This window comes from Sminthopsis crassicaudata, chromosome 1, assembly GCF_048593235.1.
Source record: "Sminthopsis crassicaudata isolate SCR6 chromosome 1, ASM4859323v1, whole genome shotgun sequence".
NCBI classification, from domain to species: Eukaryota; Metazoa; Chordata; class Mammalia; order Dasyuromorphia; family Dasyuridae; genus Sminthopsis; species Sminthopsis crassicaudata.
The window spans coordinates 428,194,049-428,215,526 of record NC_133617.1 but is presented as its reverse complement, the minus strand read 5'-3'; the positions used below and the strand labels follow the sequence as shown (position 1 = coordinate 428,215,526).

General features: G+C 35.8%; 1 protein-coding gene across 1 annotated transcript; it reads right to left on the bottom strand.

Annotated features, from left to right (window-relative positions):
* On the bottom strand, window positions 1–18,158 carry METTL22 (methyltransferase 22, Kin17 lysine). Its single transcript, XM_074280497.1, is given in 12 exon segments — window positions 1–908; window positions 3,599–3,767; window positions 5,453–5,520; window positions 5,522–5,556; window positions 6,743–6,823; window positions 8,041–8,094; window positions 8,377–8,448; window positions 12,159–12,303; window positions 12,388–12,428; window positions 13,410–13,787; window positions 14,664–14,830; window positions 18,005–18,158. Coding segments are annotated over 11 exon segments (1,215 nt in total). The 5' UTR covers window positions 14,800–14,830; window positions 18,005–18,158; the 3' UTR covers window positions 1–872.
* Between the last annotated feature and the right edge of the window lie 3,320 nt (window positions 18,159–21,478).

Here is a 21,478-nt window from a genome sequence, read left to right as displayed (position 1 = left end):
TTATAGCCCCACACATTTATATACATATATGTCCATACACATCATATATAAGTTTATCTGTAAATCAGATTAGACATATTCACAGATGAAAGAGGAATCAGATTGGAGTAAAAGGAAACAAACCAAGCAGTTTAGATTGAGAGAGTAAAGGTTAAATAAACAGAATACAAAGCAGTGGGCAGCTTTGGTATTTGCTTCAAAGGATGAAGAACATTTACCTGATTTTATTCATAAATCACCCATAAGTTTTAAAAAGAAGAAAGAGAAATTTTGACGATGACTTGTGCTTTTTGCTCCAGAAGCAATGATGTAGTGGCAGAGTCAGTTTTACATGCTCCAGATCCCAGATATATTGATTTGTGACAGAGAGAATATAAAATAACAGGAACAGATGAATCTTTAGTGTTGATTATTATAAATACATACAAGCTGCTAACATGGCAAGCATAAGAGCAGCAATACTGAGAAAAACTAGTAAAAGCCTATAATTAGTCTAGCCACCACTGAAGTGCATGGTAATAGTACCTGAGCTATGAAAAGCTAAGAGAATTTTCTCAACTGGATAAAGACAGGATTCAATGTCTTCAAGAAGCTGCACGAGTGACTAGTACAGATGGTGGCAACTAAATAATTCTCATTTAATTTACAAAAGAGATAATACTCTTAAGATTGTATGAATCAGTGTTATGCAGCAGAAAAATTATCACAAAAATTTAAAAATGATTATATTGCATCAGGCACATTAATCATTTTTAATTATATAAATTAAAGCAAATAGTTTGGTAGCTTTTGATTTCATTAAAAGTATAGTTTAGGGAGAAATGTAACAAACTGACTTAGGGGAATATCTTCATCCTTGTTCACATGAGAGATCAACTTATTGGTGCAGCAACAATCTTCCAGAGTTCCTGGAAGGGAAAAACAGATTTTAAAACTCAATTCTGGTCACTATAATGAGAATATGAATTTAATAAAGGGAAATAATTAGCACAAGATTCTTAAACCTTATGTCTATGATATTCTATGAGTACTAGAAGATTGTTTTAGGAATTGGGAAATTTCTTTATTATTCTGAAATACTCTCATCTAATTGTAGTAAGGGAAGTTGAATCTATAATCTCTTGCAATATAAAAAGGCATTTGGGATTCAAACAATGAAAAATGCCAAAATGAATGTCATCACAATTTTCCCATTTTAATGGGTTTTAAGCACAATGTACTGTGGGCTGATGAATCTTGTATAGTTTTTCTTTTGCTATATACTGTTCCCCTTAAAGCCTGCAGGTGAAGAATGTAAAACATCAAAGAATTTTTTCTGTAAAAAACTCATTTTCTAAGGATATGCTTAGCACATCCAAACATCAACTCTTTTAATTTAGAAAAATATTGAAAAATAGGAACATTCAAATGATCTCAACTTCCATACCTGAGCTTGTCAGAAAAAAGGTATTGACATAAGAAATATATATGAACACACATATGTTTGTTTCTGTATAACATTCATGTAGAATTTGAACAGGTTATTCATCTATAAGAGTACATTATGCAAATTACTATACAGATCAGTAATACTTTTAATAAAACAAGGAAGGTTCATATAAGCAACATATGTAATTCACATTTTCTGTCAAAAAAAAATTTCATGTCAGTCCAGTTTTGATGGACATGTTATTTGAACATGGAGTATCCCTAAATGCTGATAACACTTGAAAAGCCAGCTTTTTTTTTAGAGAGAAAAAAGCCATTAGTTTCCTACTCTCATAAATTTCTCCTCTTTAAAACAATAGTAAAATTTAGCAACTATTTTCTGTTTCTTGTGATAGCATTAAATACATAATGAGGATTCAGAATACACTTTATGTACATTATAAAAGTAAACATGAAAAAAGACAATTTTCTAAAATACCATTTGTATTTGTAAGTGTGTCACTTGGACTAACCTCAGTATAGGTGAACAGAAAGCTATCTTTATCATATGATCAAATAATGGTTATAAAGAGAATAAATACAAATTTATACACAAATTAGATAAGGACAAGGTAGTTTGAAAAGAAAACACTAGCTTGGGTATGCATCTATATGTGTCAGTGTTTATATACTTCATGTATAAAGTGCATACTGAAGGAAAACAGGGATTCTCTGAAGTGAGGAGAGAGTATAATCCAGGCATGGGGGATAGCTAGTATAAGGTCAGGAAAAAAAGATGGGAGTGTTGTATGTACTTATATTTGATTCTAAAGGTAATAGAAAGCCACTGTAGATGAACGAGTAGGATTAGGGATATGGTTACAACAAGGCTTAAGGAGAATCACTTTGGCAGTAGTGTGGAGGGTAGATTGGAGTAGGAAGAAAAAGCCAATTTAAATAAGCTAGGTAAGAAGTGATGAGATAGTTGTGTGTCTAAAGAAGAGTCACATAAGAGATATTGTAGACAAAGAAATGGAAAGATTGGTCAGGTCTGGATTTACAGGATCTGAAAGAGAGAGAAACTGATAAAACTGAGATCATGTATCTAGGAAACTGGAAGAATTGTGGTTCCTTCAAAAGAAATAGCATTGTTTAGAAGAGGAATAAGTTGGGTATGGGGAATGAAAGTGAGTTTTATTTTACACATGTTGAATTTAAGATGTCTCCAATACTGTTGTTTTTTTTTTGTTCAATTGTTTTCAGTTGTGTCCAACTCACTGTGACTCAATTTGGGGTTTTCTTGGCAAAGATTCTAGGGTGATTTGCCATTCCTTCTTCAGCTCATTTTATAGATGTGGAAACGGAAGCAAACTAGGTTAAATGACTTGTTCAGGGTCACACAGCTAGTAAATGTCTGAGGCCACAGTTGAACTCAGGTCTTGACTCTAGGTCTGTTCTATCCACTGTGCCACCTAGCTATTCTGCAGTATACTTGTGATATATCTGGTAGGCAACAAGTGATAGACTGAAGTTTAGAAGAAAAAATGGATTTAAATGTATAAATCCAATCCACTTGGAAATAATTAAATTCATGTGACTAAGGAGGTCACAAAATATGGAGAGAAAAGAATGTGCATGTGTCTAGTATAGAACCTTGAGAAACATTTATATTTAAGAAACATGATATAGAGGATGAACTAGCAAAGGAGACTAGGACATGTAGGAAAAATCCAGGAGAGTTTAGTGTCATGAAATTCTAGAGGAATTTCTAGGAGGAAAGGATAATCAATAATAGTAAATGCATAAGAAATATCAAGAAGGATGAGGATTTTTAAAAAAAGACAAAATTTGGTAGTTAACAAGAGTACTGGTTCCCTGGAAAGGTGGAGAAGAAGCTGCTAAAAAGAACAGAGTTGAAAGGGAAAGAAGGAAGGAAATGTTAAGCCTAGTGTTTGCATACTTCACAATTTTTACATCCTAGTCCCTGGGTACAACTATCTATGCAGAGGAGGAAAAACAAAACAAAACAAAACACTTTCTTAAAGTATTGTAATTAAGAAGTTTCAGTATGGATTTTTTTTGGCACATTCACATTTTTTTTTTTTTTTTTCTTTCTGCTGACTAAACAGCTTAGTGGCAAAGCAATTAACTCAGCACATTACTGCTAGTTTACTAAATGAATGGCACTTACCAACTGCTCTATACGTTCATAAACAAGGAACTGGGGGAAAGTAGCTTCAATTGGCTCTACGATAAACTTCATTTTGCCATCTCTGACTTTCTCTAGATCATTTAGGGAAAATCGAAAATGATTGTAAGCTTCACATGTAATGTCCAAATGTCTAAGTGTGAAGTTTAGTCTGGAAAAAACAAAGAACCATGTGTTACATTGAGGAATTTTTCAAGATATGCCTTTATTCTATAATACTTACAGACATTGCCAACTTCACTTCCCTACCCATTTGACATTATCCCAAACACATATCAGCTTGAATATCAATGTCTTTATATGCCTCTATCCCTATTTTTTCCTTTACTGTTTTGGTTAGTAAGTTCCATATTTTAGAAAATAAACAGAGTTTATAGGTTGAAATGAAAATTCTGCATTTAAATGGGAAGTTAAAATCTGTTTCAGGATAGTTATGATTTTATTATTTTCTAGATCCTCTTTTTCATTTTTGGGCTGAGTCACAGTAGACTTCAATTTGGGGTTAATAATTCTATTGCTGTCTCTGTAATTTTAAGTAGTTCAAATGTTAACTGCAGACTTTCATCAAATCTTTATTAAAATGCCTACTAGGCTCCAATTGCCTCAGCAAATAAATAAAAAATAAATTAAAAAAAATGCCTACTAGGTGAAGAGCTGTGGGAGAAATGCAAAGATGACACTGGGTACACAACGAGCAACACTTTTCTAAGAAGAAAAAAAAATGGGCATGTTCTATTAGAACCATGCAATTTTCTCCATTTGTCTGAATCCAAAATTTGAGTCATTTTTCTATCATTTAAAAATACATAAACGCCAATGTTCTGTGTAAGACAAAAACTACATTTATATAAATGCCAATGAAAATCAGCAGAAATGTGCCCAGTTCCTCAGATACTAGACCCCAAAGAACAGAGACTTGCAGGCACAATGTAGTCAGAAAACTGAAGTAACATAATTGTGTTTCAAATGCCTGGAGGTAATGCAGAGATGCTAAGGAATAAGGAAAAACATTTTAAACTTTATTTGACAGGGGGGAAAAATAGCTGTTAGAGTTGTATATATTTATTTCTAGAGTCTTTCAAGTGTATCTCTGAGGTATACACTTTATTTGTTTCTTCCTATGCTACTCATTAGCAATCCAGAAAAGGGAACTCTGCTGAACTTGATGGAGCTTTTCTGACTTTGGACTCTTATTAGTTATCAAGTAGTCAGAGAACACTTTGTGGAAAAGGAAAGGAAGCTTAACCCTGAAGAATAGTGAGGAGTTAGTTAAGTAGAGGAGGATTTAAGACAAAGTTCTCAAGTTGCATGATTCTGGAAGTGGTGCTGTTGACAAATATTAAGTTAGAAAGAACTTGTTTGTGAGGAAAGATAAATTCATTTTTGGAAATGTTGAATTTAAGTGATGCCAGGAGATCTAGTAGAAATGTTTAGTAGGTAACTGGAGATATGAAACTAGAGTTTGAGTAAAGGGGATAGGAAGCAGATTTTAGCATTAGGGGATAATAATTAAAGCCATGAGAATGGATTTTATGAGGAAGAATATGTATGTGTGTATATACACATATATATATTCTCCATCACAGAATCAATATATATGTATGGAAGTATGGAAAGAGGGAAGAGAGAGAGAGACAGAAAGAGAGACATAGAGAGAGAGAGAGAGAGAGAGAGAGAGAGAGAGAGAGAGAGAGAGAGAGAGAGAGAGAGAGGAAGAGGAGAGACAGAAACAGAGATAGGGACATTGAGATTTAAAAAGGCAAACTTTTGGTGGCCCATGAAAAAAATCTTACATGTCATCAGTGTAGTTCATACAAAATGTGAGGCCAAACATACCTTTTCTCTATTGATAAGTAGATTGTACAAGCATTTTTCAAATTGTGAGTAATTCTGTAGAGTGTTTTTAAATAAGGCATCTGTAAGATCATCATCATAAAAAACTGCAAAAAATTTAATAAAAACAGTTTATTACCATTTGAAAATTTTCAATCTTCTTATAATACCTATGAATGGTATATGGAAATCATTCTCTCCCAAAAGGAAACATACAGTTTTTTTTTTTTTTTTTAGTTTGAAAATAATAATGTGGAATTCATTATGTGATGTTTTCCTCTTAAAATATATATATACACACACACACATATACACACATATATATTATACATATTTATATAAATTAAGCAATTTGTACATCATATGTACAATGATGTAAAACACTTTCTATATTATGTCAAGTTTTGAAAGAAAAAAACAGCCGAAAAAGGAAAAGAAAAACCTATAAAAAAAAAATAAAGTAAGTGAAAATAGTATGTTTCAATCTGCATTCAGAGTCCATCAGTTCTTCATCTGGATGTGGACAGCATTTTCTAACTTAAGTTCTTTGTAACTGTCTTGGATCACTGTATTGCTGAGAAGAGCTAAGTCATTCATAATTGATGACCATATAATGTTGCTATTACTGTGTAAAATATTTTTCTGCTCAAAAATATGGTTCTGCTCAATTCACTTCTTATCAGCTAATATAAGTCTTTATACATGTTCATGAAATCTGCCTGCTCAACATTTCTTATTGCACAATGGTATTCTATTACATTCATATAATACAATTTGTTCAGATATTTCCCAATTAATGGGCATCCCCTCAATTTGCAATTTTTTGCCACCACAAAATATTTTTGCACATGTAAGTTCTTTTCCCTTTTTTTAATCTTTCTGGGATACAAACCTAGTTAGTGGTATTGCTGGATCAAAAGTTTTATAGCTCTTTAGGCATATTTCCAAATTGCTTACCAGAATGGATGGATCAGTTCACAACTCCAATAGTGCATTGGTATTCCATTTTTCCCATATTCTCTCCCACAGTTTCCTTTTCTGTCATATTAGCCAACCTGATAGGTGTGAGGTAGTACCTCAGAGTTGTTTAATTTATCAAAAGTCTTTTAAAACACTTCTTCATAGAAACACACAGTTTTTAGAATTGAACTAGTACCTCATTGAGCTATAGAACTGCCTGAATCTATAAATGATCAATTCTGGAAACACCTCTGTAATCCAGAAACCAAGTAGAGGGAGTCATATTGTATTAAGCATATTAAAAAATCCTCTATATAAGTAATGTTACCTTACCATCAGCTGCAATTATGATAGTAGTGTGAGCATATAAGTCAGAAATTTCTTCTTCAGACCAACTGAATGGAACTTGAGGATCTATGCCCATCAAAAAAAAAAAAAAAAAAAAAAAAAAAGGAAAAAAGAAGAGAGCATTGTGACTTCAACTTCCCCATTATACTTTGCTACCAAAAAAATAAATCAGGTTTTCTAGTAGAAGACAAAAGGAAAAAAAAAAAGTTTCAGCAAGGCTACTCAAAGGAATCTGCTCATTTTGAAGTGAGTAAAGATTGAGAAATCTAGATTTAAAATCAGTTCTGAACATACTTTAGAAAACTGACTCATTTGTCAAATAGCTCCAACTTTTAACAGAGAGAAAGCTCAAAGGTGCTGGAAAGTTAGAAGAACTGGACTCTAGTCATGGTTCTTTTCTTAAATGTCTATACAACCTTGGGCAAGTAACCTAAATCTTCTGGCTCTCAGCTTTGGCATCTGGCCAAGATTTCATCATCAAGGAACTACAATGTGAAGATCACTGTGATAGCAGCAGGGGGAGTATAATATAAAGTCTAGATCCCTTTCAGCTCTTTCAAATTGTAGACTATGGACAATTACTTTTCTTTCTCAGTCACCTTGTTCCCACATGTCTTTAGTAAATCTAGCAAATATGACAATTATTTGTTTAAAAGAAAAAAAATATATATATATTTCAATATATATATATATATATCAGAGCCTCTCATTCAGAAATTCAGCGTTTATTCAGGAATAGTTTTTTTCAAATGTTTATACACACACACACACACACACACACACACACACACACACACACATATATATATATATATTTACTTTTATATCATATCCTTTCCAAATGCATCTTTTCTTCCCTCCTTCCAAAACAGCTTTCATTCTTTTTTTATTTCTAAAGAGTATATTTATTTTTTTTATTATAACTTTTCTTTTACAAGATACATGCATGAATAATTTTTCAGCATTGATAATTGCAAAATATTTTGTTCCAGTTTTTCCCCTCCTTCCCCCCATCCCTTCCCCAGATGGCAGATTGACCAATACATGTAAAATATGTTAAAGGATAAGCTAAATACAATATATATACATGTCCACAAAAAGAATCGGACTTTGAAATAGTGTACAATTAACCACAGCTTTTTCTTTTAACAAAGAATAAAAAAAGAGAAACTCCTCCAAAAAACTAGCAATGATTTCAAAGTAGATGATTTGACATTATAATTAAGAGCTTTCAGTTCAAAAATTTGAAGCAAATATTAAGAATAATAAGGAAGCAAACTTACCAGTGCACAAGTCATCTTTCAGCCAATTCAGTTCTTTAACTTTAATTGTACCTCCTGTTGGGCAAAAAATACCAAATCACATATTAAAAATTGGGAAAGTAGAGTCAATACATGTGGAGAAAAAAGTCTCCCAGAAACACAATGAGCTTGAATCCAATAACTAAGGAAAATAAACTTTTCTACTTAGCTGGTAGGATATATCAAAGAAAGTAAAAAATCTATTTTTTTCCCACTATTAAACAGCCTGAAAAATGTGATTTTATTTTACAAAAACAAAACAAAAATCAGATTTAAAAAACCTTCTCACACAAGTGCAAAATATCAAATGAACTTTACCTGATGTTGCAGTTAGGTTCCTATTTAGGGCAACATTCCGTTCACACATGGCCAGGAGATCTTCACCCACATCTGAAAGTCCATGTTTGAAAACATTTTTCAGTATGAGAAATGATAACAATTTATATTCTAATGCTTTAATTTGGGGAATGTCTTAATAATAAAGATGGGAATAAAATAAAATTATAGGAGAAGACCATATTATGTTTATGTAAGGAAAGGATACTGAAGGTATAGAAAAACTTTTCCAGTCTATCTTAACTCTGAAATCAGAAGAGTAAATTCAGTGACTTTGAAGAAGGGACCCCAAAACTCTAAAACTTCTTGAAGGAGAAATTCTCCTTGGACTCTGTCTCAGTGAGGGACCCCGCCAGAGGGAAACAAGATAAACAGCTTCATTCTGTTATCTAGGTGAGGTCGGTTCAGTCCAGAGCAAAAGAATTCCAACCCTATTGAATTAAAGAAACTCATTCAATTCTATTCAAATTCCAGCTCAAACTGAAACCCAGCTTGTAGATGGGCCAACTTGGGACTTCACCCATTAGCACCTTTCAGCTTGTAGCCAAAGCTCCTATTATAAAAGAGCCAACCTAAAATCTTCTCTTTGCAGAGGTTCTAAACATGCCATGCTATGCCAAGGAAATCTCTGCTCACTGGATAATATTCTTTTCCAGTGCTACCCTCTCTTTCCCCTCATCTATTTCCCTAAGGAGACTTTATGCCTCTCTGTTAAGATTTCTAACTCTACTTCCCAATCCCCATAATAAACCTCTTTTATCAATCTAGGTTTTTGGGTTTGTAAATTCCTTTACAGAGAATCTCTGCGGCCCTAGAAGGGAATTCCCCCAAACTCCCTATCCTTGCACCGAATCCCAAGAGGGTTCAGAGGGTTCAGAACCAAACCTCTCCATTTGGTTCCCTGAACCCCAAACCTGCCACTAGACCTTATCATTTAGCTCCCTGACCACCAGAAACCCTAATTTCATTTTGGTTCCCTAAATCTAGACCTTATCATTTGGTTCCCTATAAAAGGGAACCCCAAAACCTAAACCTCATCATATTTTTGGTTCCTATACTGGGAACCCCCAAAACTAGACTTCACCTCATCAACCTTACTTATATTGTTTTTTCTGAGGGTAATAAAGAACTGTCATCATGAGTTTTTATACTAAAATATGTGCTTAAAAGACAGCTAATCAGAGGGAGAATAACTATTATTTAGTCAGATTGATAGGGGTTGGAGTCCCTTTAAGCTAGGATCTTTTGATTCACAAATCCCGGTCAAAAAGCACCCTTTTGAATTCCAATGATATCCGGGTTTTGCCCAACCCCCTCCGGATCTGAGCTAACTTAGGTTTTCCCAACCCCCACAAACAGTTTCTTCCTTATGTGAAAACCCATTGAATTCTATTCAATACTGACCCTAGCTGAAAACCCCCCAGGAGCTTGGGACTCCACCCATCTTCAAGATCACTAAGAGCCCCCATTATAAAAGGGGCAACCCTGGAGTCCACGTTTTGCATTAGTCCCAAACATGGCATCCTTATGTGGGTCATATCAAGGGTTTCTGACCACTGGATCTATTCCAGTGCCCTTTTATTTCTACCCTCAATTTTACTAACTAAACTTTACTTCAAACCCCTACAATAAACCTTTTTTATCAATCTAGATTTTCAGGCCTGTAAATTCCTTTACAGGGGACTCTGTGCTGTCACTGGACTATCCTTGCGCCGACCCAAAAGGGATTCCCCCTTTCCTAACTCTCACAAGATCAAATTAAAATATTCCTTTAAAATTCTACATATTTCACTATTAACCCTTCCTATCATTTATACTTAAAGTTTCTAAGTTGTTTCTGTGACATGTTCTTTCTCATTTGTTTCAATGGATACTTCTACTGCAATCATACTGACCTAAAGAAACTATAGTTGGTTTTTCTTAAAGTAATTTTCAAAAAGTAATTTTTGAGACTATATTACATCTGATACACATGGAAAATAAAGTATCTTTTCCATGTATGCTAAAAAATACATCTCAGTTTTTTTTAATAACATGTTTACAAGAAATCAATGCTATTTCTATAATTCTGCTTTTGATAAAGAAGTCAACCATGTGATCTAATCTTACTGTTTTAAGGCAACAAATGTGAAAAACAGAAAAAATTAATATACTATTTTTTTTTGCTATAGTATATAAAAGTTTAACAATAGGGGAGTTGTAATAAGCTCAAGTTAGGATTTTCAAAGTTTGTTATGAAAAGATTAGAATAAGGAAAGGTTTTACTTGGAAATGAATCATTTTCCTAAATAATACACAGAAGATTCTTAACATCCTCTTTATATAAGGAGATACTGAGCCTCTAATAAATAGTGGCAAGTGTTTTAATACAATGGATCAGGTAATTTCAAAGAATATCCCTCTTACTGCTATTTTGAATTATAGAAAATATGACCTATTAAAATTTTAATTTACTTGGGGAAGGGGTATTATATAATTATAGGATCTCATCAGAAAATCAAAATTGAAATTAATATAAGTTTATAGCATCTGGTTACAAGACTTTAAAAATTCATTTGTCTAATAGTTATGTCTTCTATTGAAATTTTAAGTGACACATTTCCTAAAGAATGATTCTTTATGTAACAGTCACTTGCTTAAATTTTAATTTAAATGTCCTAAAAAAAAAATATTTCCCCCCAAATATGAACATGAAAGAGAACACTCTTTCGAGGTGTTGAGTGCTATTCTGGTTAATTGTTTGTAGCAAGGAGGAGATGTGGGCAAAGTTCAAGTAGTCAACTTACTCCTTCTAGACCTGTTATCCCATTCATCCTACTGTATATTAAAAATCCAAGATGGCAAGTGAACCAAACAACCTTCTCCTATTAACTGCAGATTCCAAAACACAAAAATTTAGGCAGAAAAAAAAATGTTAGTCCTTTCTAAAGTTAAAAGCAACAAATTGAGGCTTTGACTAAGAGTTGGTAGAACTGGGTCTTACCTAGCACAATCATTAAATAACTCTTTGACTTTGAGTAAACTATTTCCCTTGATGGGGGGGGGGTCAGGGGGAAATTTGCCCATCTGTAAAATGAGATTGATTTAGATGATCTCTAGGTCCCTTCCAGCTCAAAAATGCTATGATTCACCTGAAAGAGTTACAGAAACACTTTCTTAAGAGATTCTGAAATATCCCAAAATTCTGCTTGCTATTAAATATGTGGTAAAAAGAGAAATTAAAGGAAATCATCTTGAATAACTGTCTCAAGATTGTGGTTTCACTTAGCTAATCTTTTTGAGAAGTAAACATTTGTTATTTATCAAAAAACTGGGAAGGAGAGGCTGGTATATACTAAGTGTTCATCATAGATTTCTAATCATGATTAACCCAAATTCTGTTACAGAATTTGCTAGTAAAAGGGTTACACGATTTTAAGATCTTTTCTCACATTTCTCCATTTAATAAGGAAATGAGAAAGGCATGCATTCCTTTTTCCCTCCTATCTTTTGCCCCTTCATTTCTCTGGCACTTCTTTCCTTTTTCACTTGGTAGGAGAGTGATAAGAGTACAGGCTTAAAGGGGTTGTGTTTCTATCTGGTTTTGATCTAAAGCTCAGGGTCACTTTGACAATAGAGATCAAAATCAAGGTGGGGAAGGGGGGAGGAGAGAGAAAGCCAGGGTAATAAAGAAAAATCAATAGTTGCTTGCTTTCAATTTTCAGTTTGTGTGCACACTTTAATAATACTGCTATTTTATCTCAAATAATGGAGACACAAAGTACCTGTGCAGTAAACAGTCTTAGCAACCGTTGCTGTGATGATGCTGGCAATCCCAGTGCCTGCCCCAAGCTCAAGCACAGTGCAACTTTTGAATAGGTCACATTGGAACAGGATGTAGTCAGCTAGAAGGAAAGCTCCTCGCCATACCTTCAGGGCACAAGTAAAGCAAAGGGTCAAGCTTAGAGGAAAGTTCTAAGATGTTAAAGACAAAAAACAAAAGAACACACCTACCTGTTTGCCAACATCTTCAAGAGGGGTGGCCATGGTGTGCTCTGGCAAAATGGAAAACCAAAACAAAAACACCCACAGTGAAATGAGGGCTGAACAAAAACTATAACGTCAAAGGAGATGTTAGAATTACATTTAAGTCTCAATTAAAAAAAAAATGATCATATGTTCTTTGAAAATAGGTGAACAAATCTAATTCTAAGGAGGAAGACAGTCTTGATTTTTAAAAGTTAAGGGTTTTTTTTTTTGCTCTTTGTTCACAAAATAAGTATCCAACAGGCAAGAATAACAGCTCTGAATTTTAAAAGTGGACATATTCCAAGCTTATTACTGTGCCAAATTACTATTGGTACCTGAGGCAAGGGTAATTTAAAAGCCAAAAAGCACCCTTCTCATTCTATGCTTCCAAACTAATGGCTAGTAGAAATTTAGGTTAGATGAATTTGTGACTAGTAGGTAAAACAACTAACCATGTATTTATTTGTAATAAAATACACTCTTTCAAGAAGGCATAAAAATTTAATAATCCAAACCGCCAAAACTTAGCCATTAAGACTAATGGTAATTCAGAAACGTACTATCTAGAATATTACTAAGGCAGGTTTTAATACTCCTTCACTCACATGAGGCACACTTGATTTTTGAGACTTTATCTATCACTATAGACTTTATTGAAGGATTACCACATACACTGCCCTACTTTTACATTCTCTTTATGTCTATAGAGATCATCTAAATCTTCACCTCCAGCTTCGACATCACAGAATCTTCAATTTCCCTAATTGCTTATTTGACATCACCACAAATATATCTTGCCATGATCCCAAATGCAACATCATTCCCCCCAACCCCCAAGCCAGTTACCAATCTGTATCAATAGTACCTCATTTTTCCAGGCACCAAGACTTAACAAAGGGAACAGTGGATAACCAGTCAGTGGAAATTTATCAAATGGGTTCTTGCATAAAGGGGAAGTGGATAATGTTTCTACAATCTTACAGAAGACACAATTCTTGCATATTTACCTATTTTAACCATACTATGATGGACATTTTTTTGCACTTCTTCACTGACATTTTCTGCTCCCTGGGTTAGAATTTTAGGATGTATCTTATTTCTTGATAGTTCTTTTTGTTTTGTCTCAGAGAAAGTCCGTGGTCTTCTTACCACTTCCAAGTCACCATCATTATCCAATAGAGCTTCTAATCTCGTACAAGGGTGAATTTGAGTTTCATTTTTGTCCAGACAATCTATACCATTGCTATTCTTGCCACAAGATTTCTGAATATTTCTGTAATCAACTGCATTATTTTCTATTTGAATGTTTTTTTGTTTTTTATCTCCAACTTGAGTATCTTTCCAAGAATCTTTGTTCCATAGAATTTTGAATTGTGACAGAAAAACTGAAAGATAAAACAGAAAAGTTCAAAAGTATATCACTGAATATATTTTGGTATATAGCATGATAATGACATGAACAGGAATATAGAACACAGAAACCTCAAGGTAATCCTCAAATTATATTCAATTCAGAACTTCATAGCTAAAGAGGTTTGGAAATTTAGAGAGATTTTAGATCACAGATTTTTAAATTTTTTTTTTTTTAATGTGTGTGTGTCCTTGATCTGTTCACAGTCTGCTGAAGCCTAGGCTCTTTTGGAGTTCATGGAGATCATGCATTAAGAACTCCTGCAATTTAGACAATAGCTATGAGATGGATGTTAAAGATTGGCACTTAAACTCTTTGAGAAAAGTTCCAAGGAGCTATTTGGGGGGAAAAGGTTAAATAAACCCAAATCCTAGTGTTTCTATATTTAAATGATCGGTTATATAGAGGACAGTGAGTGGTGAGTAGTTCATTACCTCTAAAGAAAATAAAATGATAAGAGATCTCAGAAGTCATTTACCCCAGCCTAATATTTTACAGATAGGAAAGCTGGGCCTGAAGGGATTAAGTGACAAGGTCACTAAGTCATAGAGCAAAGATTTTAGGATTTGAGCCCAGTTCCTCAATCCTGGATTTTTTTTCCATTGCATCATACTTCTATCACAGCCTAGAAAAAAAATTGGCTTTTTTTTTTTTTTTTTTTTTTGCTTTTTTTCTGGTAGAAGAACTCATAGTGCAGCTAACTAAACAACTCCGCATTCTTTTTTCTCCCCAATCAGTGTTAACACTAGGATAGACGATTCTATTTTGAGGGATGGCTTGGCAAATCAAATGCAAATGGGAAACAAATACATGAGATCAATCTTTTCTCTCCTGAGCCTTTTATCCTTACCAGGTTGGCCAACAGCATTCAGGCGCACCATGAGATGCCTTTTGTTTGGGGTGTTTAGATGTACATCAGACAGCACAGTATCACTTTTAAATGTAATTTCTTCCATAGTTTCCTCCTCTTCTGGGTCCACCATCATGCAGTGTTGTTATTAATCTGTATAGGAGCATCTACAATGACAGGATGATCCCCTTATATGAATGCTATGGAATATTATTTTCTGTAAAAAACGACCAGCAGGATGATTTTAGAGAAGCCTAGAGAACTGATGCTAAATGAAATGAGTAGAACCAGGAAATCATTATATATGACAACAAGAAGACTATATGACAATCAATTCTGATGGATGTGGCCCTCTTCAACAATGAGATGAACCAAATCAATTCCACTTGTTCAGTGATAAAGAGAGCCATCTACACCCAGAGAGAAAACAGTGAGAACAGAGTGTGGACCACAACATAGCATTCTCACTCTCTCTGTTGTTATTTGCTTGCATTTTGTTTTCTTTCTCAGTTTTTTTCTTCCTTCTTGATCTGATTTTTCTTGTGCAGCAAGATAACTGTATACATATGTATTCATATATTGGACTTAACATGTATTTTAACATATTTAACATGTACTGGACTACCTGCCAGCTAGGGGAGGGGGTGGGGGGAAGGAAGGGAAAATTCAGAACAGTTTTGCAAGGGTCAATGTTGGAAAAATTACCCATGCATATATTTTACAAATAAAAAGCTTTAATTAAAAAAAAAAGAAAAAAGAAAAAAAGATGATCCCTTAATGAAAGGCTATTACAAATGAAAATGTCTCATTACTCATGTAACATTTATCAAAAGATACTTAGAAATATACTTTTGAGTTGGTTTGGCCTTCAAAAAGCATTTATTAATGCCTTATTATATGTGATAACAATAAACAGAGAGGTGTGGATTATATCATAAGCTAGCTTCAGAGTTCAGGAAGACCCAGGTTCAATAATTCTGCCTTTGACCCATACTTTCTGTATGAACCTGGGTATGTTAGCATCCTGAGAAACTGTTTTAAGACTAGGGAAGAAGGAGTTTACTTATTAGGAATTTCCCAGACCAGTGAAACCTCAGGTCCCATCTAAAAAAAAAAAAAAAAATGATGTAGCACAAAATGATAGGCACTAGACATTCAAAGCTAACTATAACAAGGTTCTTAAAGACATTATAATTAAATGGTGGTGATAAGACAAATATACAAATAAATATAAAGCAAATTAGACTATTTAAGAACATAAAGGCATTATAATCTATTTTGAGTGATGAATGAGATCATGTATTTTGTAAATTGCAAGCCCGTACAATATGTCTAATAAAGGTACTTTATCATACAAAAGGAATATAACACAAACCATATGCAAGAAATATTACTACTTGAGACACAGCTCAGCCAGGAATCCATCTGGTTTCTTGGAATCTAACCACACTAGACCAATGATTCTTTTTAGGGATATTACTCAAAACTCTCTTTTACTCCTCTTCCTCTGTCAGCAGCAAAAAGGGAAAAGGCAAAATTATAGTCTGTCTCCATGCCTGTGAACAACTCTGATAAAAGTATTATTTTTTTTTTTTAAGGGGGAGAAAGAAAAGAAACCTGAAGGGGTGGTATTTAATTTGTCTTTCTTTAATCCATGTAATTGAGAATGGTGGCTCCTTTTCTTATAAATGTCTACATTCCTAAAAGAAACTTCAGAAAAACACTCTGTAAACTACAAATGTCCAGTATCCTTCTAAAGGGGCAGGGGAAAGAAAAGGAATCTAATTTACCACCATATTTATAATTTCTTATCTCAAAAGGACCATGATGGTTTGTTTCCAAGACCTGGACTTTCAAATTTAAGTAAGTAACTTAACCACTTGACTGTGTGTGCTTGGGAAAGTCACTTTCCATCTTCCCCAGTTGTTTCCTCATCTGTCAAATGAGAAAAAATAAAACTTTACTACCTTCCACACAGGTAGGTTTGTTCTGGACAATGTACCCTTGACCAGCCTAAAAATTCACACAAGCATTATTGTTTTACAGAACTTGGAAGGTTCCTTCTCAACCCCAAGTCCCTTTTCTGCCTAAGTAGAAAGATGTACATTTTTTCCTCCTTTTAAAAGTATTTTATTTTTCCAAATACAAAGATAGTTTTTAACATTCACCTTTGCAAAACCTTGTGTTCCATTTTTTTTTCTCCCTCCCTCACCTTTCCCCAAGACCGCAAGCAATCCCATATAAGTCAAAAATGGGCAATTCTTCTAAACAAGTTTCCATATTCCTCATACTGCACAAGAAAAATCAGACCAAAAGGGAAAAAGAATGAGGGAAAAACCTAAAATAAACAAACAACAACAAAAAAGGTGAAGACACCATCCTTGGATCCACATTTAGTCTCCATAGTTCTCTCTCTGGATGACGATGGCACCTTCCATCGCAAGTCTATTGGAATTAAGACCTAAATTTCTAACATAAATCATGGAGTCAAAAAAGCTGGAAAAAATCTGGGGTTTGGGTAGTCATGGAGATCCATCTCCTACTGAGACAAAAATCCCTTTTACAGAACGACCGACACAGTAACACCGCGGACGCATTACATAGCCAAGGGGCCTACTACATTTGGGGCAGTCCTGTTGGGGACTTTTCATGGGTATGTATCCACATAACACCTGATAACCCATTCCTCAGAGAAAACAGCGCTTTGCTCCTGAAGCCGGACTTTACAAAGTAGAAGGATACCCCACCACAAACCACGAAAAGATGAGGTTTATTGTTGTTCAGGACACACTTTGGGAGGTGGGGTGAGGTGGGTGGAAGGCGCTACAGTAGCAGCAAAAATATACAATGTTACAATGTATCAGAGTCTCGATTCCTTTGGGGGAACTTTTCTTACTTTTTTTTTTTTTTTTTTTTAACAGCCTTCAGTACTAGCAGCGGGGTCTGGCACAGAGGAGGCCTTAGCACGCGTTTGGGAAATGAATGAATGGGGATTCCAAGCACTGGTGGGCTGACGCGTGTGAAGGTCGGTAGGTACGGGGTCAAAGGCAGCGTAGTGGACACAGAGGCAGGACATTCAGACCTTTCCCTAAGTTCGTCACCGCCGAACCCACTCAAGGCTTCCGTCCCCCCCATCACGGGTACGTGCCCGCCTAACCGTCAGGACCCCGGCACCCCAAGACAGCACCAAGGGCGCGCGCACGTGTACGTCACCTCTCCGACCCCCGGTCACTGGCCTACCAAAGTCCGCCCCAGCGTTTCCCCCAGCGCGCCCCCGATGTTCCGTGCTCCACAGGGGACGTACTGCTCTCTGTGTTTCGATGGGAGACAGGGAGGCTTACCCAGCTGCTGGGGCGAGGCTGAGTCCGAGTGGACCCGCCAGTTCTCAAGCTCACCATTCGGGGGAAGCCTGAGCCGCTACCTCCCCCGCCGCCATGTTCGGCGCGCGCGACTGCACAGTTCCTCCTCCCCACTCTCCACCTCCAGCCTGGGAGCGCGCCTGCAAGAACCGCCAGAGGGCGCTTTGGACGGGAGCGCGCGCCAGGCGGAATCAGAGCGGAGAGAAGGGCTCCCGAGAGCGCCGGGCCTAGCGCTTACAGTCTCGGCCACCTGTGCCATTCCGTTCCCAGGGTCCCTGAGGAAAAAGCACTTATAACTCGAACCCTGCATTTATTACTGAGCTGCTCCATGCGCGCGCCCCGCGCATCTTACAGCAGTGCGGCCCCTTTGCTCGGGGCAGAGGGAGGACGGGAGGAGCACTGAAGGATCCCGGGGCTGATGATAAGCGTGGAGCTAGTCCGGAGTCTTCTCACCTTCTCTTCGTGTTGGCTTTCATTCCTTCTCCCCCTTTCCCTCTTTTCTCCTCTCCTTTTCCTTTCCTTCTTTTTCCCTTTTTTCCACTTCATTTTCTCTTTCCTTTTTTTTCCCTGTCTTTTAAATCCTATTTCTTACCTTTCTCTTCTTTCTTACCATTTCTTTTTTTCCCCCTCTCTCTTCTCCCTCTCCACTTCTTTTTCTTCCTTCTCTTTCCTCTCAGTATTTGTTTCCTTCCTTCCCTTTTTGACCTTGACCTCAGGAAAACTTGACTTCACTTCCATTCTCTTAACACTAACTGTGTGACCGTCCGTGGCCAAATCACTTAATTCTCTGCTGTAAACTAGGGGAGTTGCACGAGATGACCTTGAAAATCACTTAAGACTAAATCTATGATCTCATGATTCTCCTTAATTCCTCTTTCCTTTATCTTCTTTCCTTCCTTATCCCTTTAACATTTCTTTCCTTCTTTTCATTCTTCATTTGTTTAAAAATTTTTTTTTTACTGGTGTTAGTCATGGAGGATTTCAATAAACTTTTCCTGTGTCAAGTACTCAAAAAAAAAAAAACCAAACCCAACCCAAAACAAACAAACAAACAAAAAAAACAACTGAGACCAGCAACTCACTCACTAAACAAGTGAAGCATTTTATCAAGGTTCAAGGAATTGAAATTTGGGGCTCGGGCTTTCTTTTCTTACAAGGATTCCCGGAGAGGGGAGTTTCAACAGGATGTATACACTCAGGAGGGACGGGCAGGTAAGTAGATGGAACAGGATTGGGATAAGCCAATATACCAATATTGGCAGAGGCAAGGTGCTGGCCTGGTACCAAGGCAGAGTTACCTACTGTCAACAGAAGAGCCAAACTGCAAGAAAGGAGTGCTGATAGGAAATTAGAAGAAGGCAGTTGCAGCCTTGGAACTTTTTCTGCTGGTTTAGAAACGTAGGGTTCCAAAATTTCTCAGAGGTTGATACATGCTATTTTATAAGAGTTAACAGTTAAAACAGAAACATTTTCTGACAGTGTATACAATATTTTGTAATTGTACCCTGACTCTACTGTGTATCAATTTTCTCCAGCACTTTGGGATAGCTAGAGAATGGGTGAATAGAATACCAGACTTAGGAAAATCTGAGTTCAAATTGGCTTCAGACACTAGCTCTGTGACCCTGGGCAAATCATTTAATTTTGTTTACTTCACTTTCCTTATATGTAAAAAGAGCTGGAGAATGAAATGGCAAACCACTCCTGTATTTTTCCCAAGAAAACCTCAAATGGTATCATGGAGAGTCAGGGACATGATTGAAAAATGACTCAACAAAAATAGAACCTTCCCTGGTTTTATGAAAACGGAGTTCAATTTTCTTTTATCTATCTCTTGTTATTTCTTATCATTAAAAGCAACAATTTGTGAGTAATAGTAACTGTCATCTCCAGATTCAACTACTCACTTTGAGTTATACAATTCTGATATTTCTTCTTCTTCTTTATTGCATGTCGTCCTTTTGCCCACGTGGGGAAGTATACCCTCAACTGTAGGGGTTCTGTCTAAAGGGATATAATTTTTGGTTGCTTATATTTCATGAAATAGCTTGGGGTTTGGGGGCTAGACATTTTAAAAAATTTCCTATTTATTGATTTTATAATTTTTAAAAAAGAAATTAAACAACTAATTCTCTTGTGTATTTTTCATTTATAATTTTTTTTGAAATATAGTTCTGAAAAAACAGATTTTGAAAAGCCCATTGTGATTCAAATGGAGTTCCTTTGTAATGCTGGAGAAACTAAGGCAAGGCAGAGATTAGAGAGGTTTTTAATATTTTAATAGTAGAGAGTTGTACTGGCGAAACCATATTAACCAGCTGGATGGCTGGGACTCTTGTCTCAAAGCATCCAACCATAAGCAAGGGATTCCAGAGACTTGTATAGGGCTGTAGCAATCAGGGAAACAAAGGCAAGGGGGTTGGCAAAGCACTAGGTAGATGGAAGTTCCAGGAAAAGACCATAAATTTAGTTCTGATAGGTTAGGGGTGAAGAAGGATCATAAATTCTGATAAGTTGAGAGGGAAGAAAGTTGGAAACAGGAAATCTGGGCCCAGGAGATGCCCAAGCACTTGAGATAAGTCATCTGGAGTTTATGACTCTTTGCAATGCTAGAGTAGCCAGGGCTCTACAGCCCTAGTTTTCTCAGTCCTAATGACCAAGAAGAGAGGGTTGCCACCAAGGAAACAGAAACAGAACAATTCAGGGAAACTGAGGCAAGAAAACTGAGAACACCTTGACTATGCCTTTCAAACCAAATCATTCTGGTATTCATTGAATAGCCAACAATAGGTCCCAGCCCAAACCTTTCTTGCATTACTTGAGTTTTGATTAGCTGAGAGTAAGCATAAATAGAAATAGTTTTCTTTTCTAGCCAGAAAATCTTAGTTTTTTTTCCTCCCAGATTGATTCTTTTGTGATGTGGAAGTAAACCATCTTTTGTCTCAATTCTTTGCTTAGCCCTAAACTACTGAATGAACTTTGCCTCAGATAAGCTGAGACCTAGAAAAGGCCAAGGTCTAGGGGGCCTTGGAGTCTAGGTCTAAGGGGTAATGGCATAGTAGATAGGGCATCAGCCCTGAAGTCAGGAGGACTGAGTTCAAATTCAGTCTCAGCCACTTAACACTTCCTAGCTGTATGACCCTAAAATACTGCACCTACTACCCAGGTGAATATAGTCCTATGTAACATAGCACAGGCAGAGTAGTTAGGTTTAATTCAGGTATGGATAGTGTGACAGGGATATGCCATTCACATATATTTACCAAGCTTTTATTTTTAATAGAAAAAAAGTTTATATATTTCTACTTTATAATTCTATTATACTTCTTTATAGTTATAAATCTGTTGACCTAGGGATAGCCAATTATTGGAAGTATCATTTGGTAGACAGATAAGGCATTTATTAAGTTCTCCAGTGTTAAGCACCTCAGATGAATATTTACAAATGCAAAGAAA